General features: G+C 45.6%; 1 protein-coding gene across 1 annotated transcript in view; it reads left to right on the top strand.

Annotated features, from left to right (window-relative positions):
- Positions 1–259: 259 nt before the first annotated feature.
- The window catches only part of Ptpn21 (protein tyrosine phosphatase non-receptor type 21), a 53,629-nt gene continuing 47,888 nt past the window's right edge, over positions 260–6,000 (top strand). Inside the window, exon 1 of the mRNA XM_051150278.1 lies at positions 260–684. Within this exon, the coding sequence (XP_051006235.1) occupies positions 505–684 (180 nt within the window). The 5' untranslated portion in view covers positions 260–504. The remainder of the gene's footprint in view (positions 685–6,000) is intronic.

The raw sequence follows: 6,000 nt of genomic DNA, 5'->3' as shown, positions 1-6,000 counted from the left end.
TTACCTATGAGAAATAACTAACCCTTCCTCCAAACTAGCAAGATTACCAGTAATGCTTTGTAGTTATAGACGTGCTGGGCATTATCTCATTTAATCCTGACAGTCAGGGCTGCTATCGCTAGTGGAAAACAGAATGAGGGGTTGGGTCTGACTCTGGGCCCCACCCTCAGCCCTCGAGATTAAACTTTACTGCCACCTCCCTGCTCATGTTAGAACCTTTTTACTCCAGCAGAGAGGCGAGACTTATTCTTTATACGCAGTTCCATTTATTTTTATTTTAAAGGCAAAGTCCATCATAACAGCTTTCCTCTTTCCTCAGCGCTGGCGTGGTGGATGCTCCCATCTCTTGGTCTTTTGGAGACTCGGTTGCTTTTTAATGGCGGCAGCGGCTGTTGGGTGAGCCAACTGGAGTCTAGAGTTTGTTTTGACGGAAGGGTCACTTTTGCTTGGCGCCATCACTGCGGGATTGGTCCTTCCTGGCCCCTCCACCGTTGAAGGGAGAAGATGCCATTGCCATTTGGACTAAAATTAAAACGTACCCGGCGCTACACAGTGTCCAGCAAGAGCTGTCTGGTTGCTCGGATCCAGCTGCTCAATAATGAGTTCGTGGAGTTCACGCTGTCTGTGGAAAGCACTGGCCAGGAGAGCCTAGAAGCTGTGGCCCAGCGTCTGGAGCTGAGGGAGGTAAGCTGCAAATGAGGCGGCAGGTTTGTCTGGCCTGTCTTCACTCCTTAACCTCCTGGTAGCTGTGTAGCCTAGCCTAGCCTACCTGCCTGCCACCAGAAGAATGTCCTATCTGTGACTGCGGGATGGTGAGCTTGTAAGGCCTCCTTCCTCCTAATGAGTAGGGAAGGAATCTGAGCAAAAGTATTACACCATAGAGTTGCTCCGAAGAGAAGTTACAGTGTCTTATCTTTTGAATGTGTTTGTGTCCTATGTCTCCCTCCCATCAAAGCTGTGGAGAGTCAAATATGCATGCATTTTGGGTTATCCAAGTTCTCACTTATTATAAAAATCATGTCTTTACATGTGCATGCATGTATTTATTCATCTGTGCAACATACGTTTTGGTCTCACTGGTCTCAACAGTATTCTAGGCTACAGGGTAGGTACCTCTGATATGGTAGGCACTTACAGGTTTTCAGAACTAAATGATCAACTGAGTTTTCCTACAGCAAAGTTTACCTATTCCTGGCTTTTTATGAACTGCGATATTCAGGTGGGATTCCCAGCTGGGAGTATAACATGAATCATTTAAGACTAGTTTCTTTTTCTGACCCCTGGTCCAGGCAGCTAAACACAGGGAGGGTCCCAACATACTGGCCACTCAACAAACTATTTTCTATTTTCTGTAGGCTACATGGAGGTTCTAGAGTCATACTGCCTGAAGTTTGAATTTTGGTTTCCTTGCCGAGGTTAAGTTTAAGTTAAGCTAAGATTAAGTTCTATAATCTTAGGCAAGTTTTTTGGTATCTCTGAGCTCCAGCTTCTCCATCATAACCATGCCGCTGTGAGTGACTGGTGCCTGTTAGTGTGCATGTCGGGTCGGACCTTAAGCACTAGTTCCCGCCCATTACAGTCATCATAGGAAGGCTGGGTGTGGTGGCGCACACCTTTAATCCCAGCACTTGGAAAGGAGAGGCAGGTGGATTGATATGAGTGAGGCCAGCAGAGGTCTACAAAGGGAGTCCAGGACAGCCAAGGCTGTACTGAGAAACCCTGTCTCAAACAAACAAACAAACAAACAAACATGGTAATCACTAAGAACTGTGCTCTGGGAAACACAACCTAATCTAGTGAGGAGAAAGTTGAGGAGTCCTGACATATCCCCACGAGGTCCTAAATTTAAACTCTTTTGTAAGGCCTGGTCCTAATAGGGGTAGGGAGGGAGGGACAGCAGAGGCAAAGCTCCTTAGAGAAAGTGATATCTGAGCTGTGACCTCAGTGCTAGGACAAGGGGGTCCTATCAGGCTGCAAAGCACTGTTCCCATAAAAATAACAAAGGCATTTTGTTGTTGTTAAAAGATTTAGACTTACCTTGATAGTCTAAAGATAAGGTAGGCTTTTAAACCAAGGTGTGTTTTTGCCTAAGAGAGCCCTCTTGAGAATGATTACAAAGTAGTTCAGGAGCAGATAGTGGCCACCTGCAGTTGCTGATGGAGGGAAGCCGGGTGGAAGCTGGAGGCATAAATACAAAATACAAACTACTCTGGGGTAGAGTGAGGCCAGAGTCTGGGGTGGTACTCAGGTTATCAGTAGATTGTAGGGACTGTAACTAAGAGAGGAAATAAGAAAGATCTGGGTTCCACTTGGGACTTAAATACCAGGGTTAGAGCCTGGCGGTGGTGGCACACGCCTTTAATCCCAGAACTCGAGAGGCAGAGGCAGGTGGATCGCTGTGAGTTCAAGGGCAGCCTGGTCTCCAAAACGAGTCCAGGACAGCCAAGGCTACACAGAGAAACTCTGTCTCGAAAAACCAAAACCAAACCAAACAAAAACAAAACAAAACAAAAAAACAGGGTTGAGGTGCCGGTTGGTACCACTTAATATGAACTGGAGATTTTGAACAGAGAGGTGGATGTGCTTTTTGGAGGGCCAGGCAGGAGATCCAGGCTGAAGGAAAGAGGCTTGGAAGCCTCAGTCCAGCTGGGTGGATCGAAGCCGGGAGAGAGGTAAGGCTGTCCAGGGAGAGTTGGAGGAGGTAGCACACCCTCTGTGTTGAGCTGAAGAGGAGAGAGCCTTGGAAGGGAACTAGTGGATTGCCTAAGGGGGGAAACAAAACCACAAACAACAGCAAAACAAACTGGGAGGGTGGGCCTCCATGACTGACCTCCTTATTTGCATTTATTTAGTCATCTTTATATGTTTTTTTTCTATTCATCTCTGTTCCCGCTCCCCTCATTTTGCTTAAATTTTTTATTTTTCATAAATTTCATCCAAATATACCAGGTCTGCCCACACTCCCCCTTCCTTTTCCCCACTTCCCAAGTCAGCTCCTTAAGGACTGTGGTGTATTTATTTTTGTAACCAGAGCATGAAGTGTGCTCAACACATCAGGAAGAATTGAGCTCGCCAGCCTTGCTTCCCTTCTGTTAGTCAGGAAGCCTGGGGCTGGAGACATCATGGCTCAGTGGTTCAGAGCACTGACTGCTCTGGCATAGGGCATGGGTTCGATTCCTAGCCCTCACATGGTGGCTTACAACTGCCTGTATGGCCTCTGTGGGAACCAGGCGTGAACATACTGTATACAGGAGAGAAAGTCTTAACACATATAAAATAGAAATATGTAAATATTTTAGAAAGCAGCAGCAGCCCAGGGAGATAGATCTTCATCTTTTGTTTGAAGCTCAGTCTCAAACAACTTCATTCAGCTTTGGTTGTGCCCTCCACCCAAGTTTTCTCCTCTTCCTCCTCCTCCTCCTCCTCCTCCTCCTCCTCCTCCTCCTCCTCCTCCATCTTTGGTTTTATTATTGCTTTTGAGAGAAGGTCTCATGTAGCCCAGACTGGCCTGGAACTCACTGTGATTGCTTATCCTCTTGCTGGCATGTTGGGATTATAGCAAAGTGCCACTGCAATTGGTCTCTGAGGCCAATTTTTAAAGGAAGAGCTGAGTGCAAGGAGAAAGCAGGCATAATTCTTAGGGGAATGTCTTGTACTTGGACAGACTGTCTACTGCTCTGGCATTTAACAACAGTCATGCTTAGACAATTTAGCAAACTTGAGCTCGAAAAGCTCCAGAAGGTCTGCTCTGTAATGTGTAAACTGATGGCTTGAGCGCCAGGCCTAACCTTTCCAAATGACTGTTCAGAAATAATCTTGAGTGGGGTAACACCTGTTGCCAGGTTGTGTACATTCAGTGTGTGTGTGTGTGTGTGTAATTAAAGGAAGAACTATCAGTGTGTTGGTATCTCTCAGTAGTCTCCCACGAAGGATACCTCGAGTTGTCACTGTAGATTTGGGTGAAGGGTTTTGCTGCTGTCAGATATAAACTACAGGAAGAAATTACTCCTTTGTTTACTTAAATACTGTTTTGCTTCCATAATGCTCTGATAAGGACTTCACAGTAATGCCATGTAATGCTAGAGTCAGGGGTGTTAGCATGTATTTATATTTTATTTGAAAGGCTGGGGCAGAAAGATCTCAAACTTAAGTTTGAGGCCAGCCTGAGCTACAGCCCTGTTTCAAGAACTCCAACAAACAGACAATACCGTAAGAAGCTCCAACAGTCACAACCCACAATAAGTAAATATTGCCCAGTTCACTGACAATAAGAGGTAAAGCAAGTAGAGTTCAGTCACCTGTAATGTGACACGGAACTGCCAAAAGCCCCATGTTTTTTGTGCCCTAAGAGCCAGGTTGTGGTCCACCCCCGGCCCAAAAGGAGGCCACATGGGAACCAGAGCCTGCTGGAAGAGGTATTGCCTTGAAAATGATACGTTTTCATAGGGGAATCCCACTGTCTCCCAGGCCGGTTCTTTTGAGTGGGAAAAGTCCCTTTCCAAGAACCAGAGTGTCAGTTTGCCTGTTGGAAGCAGTGAAGTTCCAGAGGTGGTTAGACAGGCAGTCCTGTCTAATTGGATACCAGTTCTTGTTACTTGCTAAGTTCGAAATTACATACAACTCCCCAAATCTATCTGCTTTCCACATTAAGGAGGATAATGGTATTGGTGGTGGTTTGAGAATTTAATGTTAAATTTAATATTAAAGTGTGATATTGAGCAGAGCAGTTGGTGAGGAAACTCTCAGTTAAACCTCATTAGACTTGTCATTATTATTTTGAGACAGGTCTCACAGTACAACTTAGATTGGCTGGGAACCTGCAATCTCCTGCTCAGGCCTCCTTAGTGCTGGGATTCCAGGCGTGAGCCACCTCGCTCACCTTTTATGTTTATTTGTGGTGCCCATGCTGTGCCTCTGTGGCCCATGTTGTGGTGACTGGCTGAATTCTTTTGGACGAGGTTTTTTCATTTGTTAATTAGCTGGGAGAGTGCACGTGTATAGAATATTCTCACAGCAGGCGCTGGCACTCATACTGCTGGCACATTTCTAAAATGCTGAAATGGTAGCCTGCCTTCACAATTGATCCACTGTTTCCGTCCAAGCTGATAAAGTCCTTAGTGCAGTGTCTTGCCCATTTCTGACGACAGGGCTTTTGAACACTGGAGTCACTCTTTTCTTCCCTTAGGCTCAGCCCAAATCCTGGACTATGACATTTTGGATCTTTAGGGTATGCCTTTTAGAAAGATTGTGTTTAGCACTATTAGCTCGTCCTTTTAATGCTGCCATGGATTTTAACTAGGTTTATCACAAACTTTTCGTCTTATATGTCCTGTCTTGATTTTGGGGTCCTTTTATGACTTAAATTTACATTTGTTCAGCATTTTTCTAAGTTCTTACATCCCCAATTAGGATACAGAGAGATTGTAAAAGGAAGCCTGTGTGTGTGTGTGTGTGTGTGTGTGTGTCTGAGTGTGCACATGCACACGCATGAGCTTACTCTTAGGCACGTGCATGGTCCCGAGTGTAGGGTCTTTCTGGAGAACCTCTTTTGGTTATCCCATGTGTGCATGCCGCTGTGGATAACCACACTTCTGAAGTTGAATTACAGCCTCAGCAGCTTCTAGAACCATCTTCAAAGCATATTTTTGAAGATGGATACTGCAAACCAAGTCTTACCTCTCTTGTTTTACTTCCTGGCTTTGGGCACTGGTTTACACGCTTGCGGTTAGTTCTAGATCTTCATGAAGTGAGTTTTAAATAGCACTTAGTCCGTCACAGACTTCAACATTCTGCGTTTTAGCATGTAAACTCCATAGGAACAGGACTGGTGCTCCCTGATGAATATGTGGTGACTACAATAGCGCCTGCCACCTTAGGGCACATAGTTCCTGAATAAACGTCCACGCACTTCAAACGTCGAGACTGTTCCTTCCTTCCTGCCTCTCTTCCTTTCTTCCTTCCTTCTCTCCTCCCTCCTTCCTCCCTCCTTCTTCCCCTTCC

Source organism: Acomys russatus, chromosome 1 (genome assembly GCF_903995435.1).
Source record: "Acomys russatus chromosome 1, mAcoRus1.1, whole genome shotgun sequence".
In the NCBI taxonomy this organism is placed as follows: domain Eukaryota; kingdom Metazoa; phylum Chordata; class Mammalia; order Rodentia; family Muridae; genus Acomys; species Acomys russatus.
Note: the sequence above shows the minus strand (reverse complement) of the source record. Positions and strands in the feature narration are given on the sequence as shown.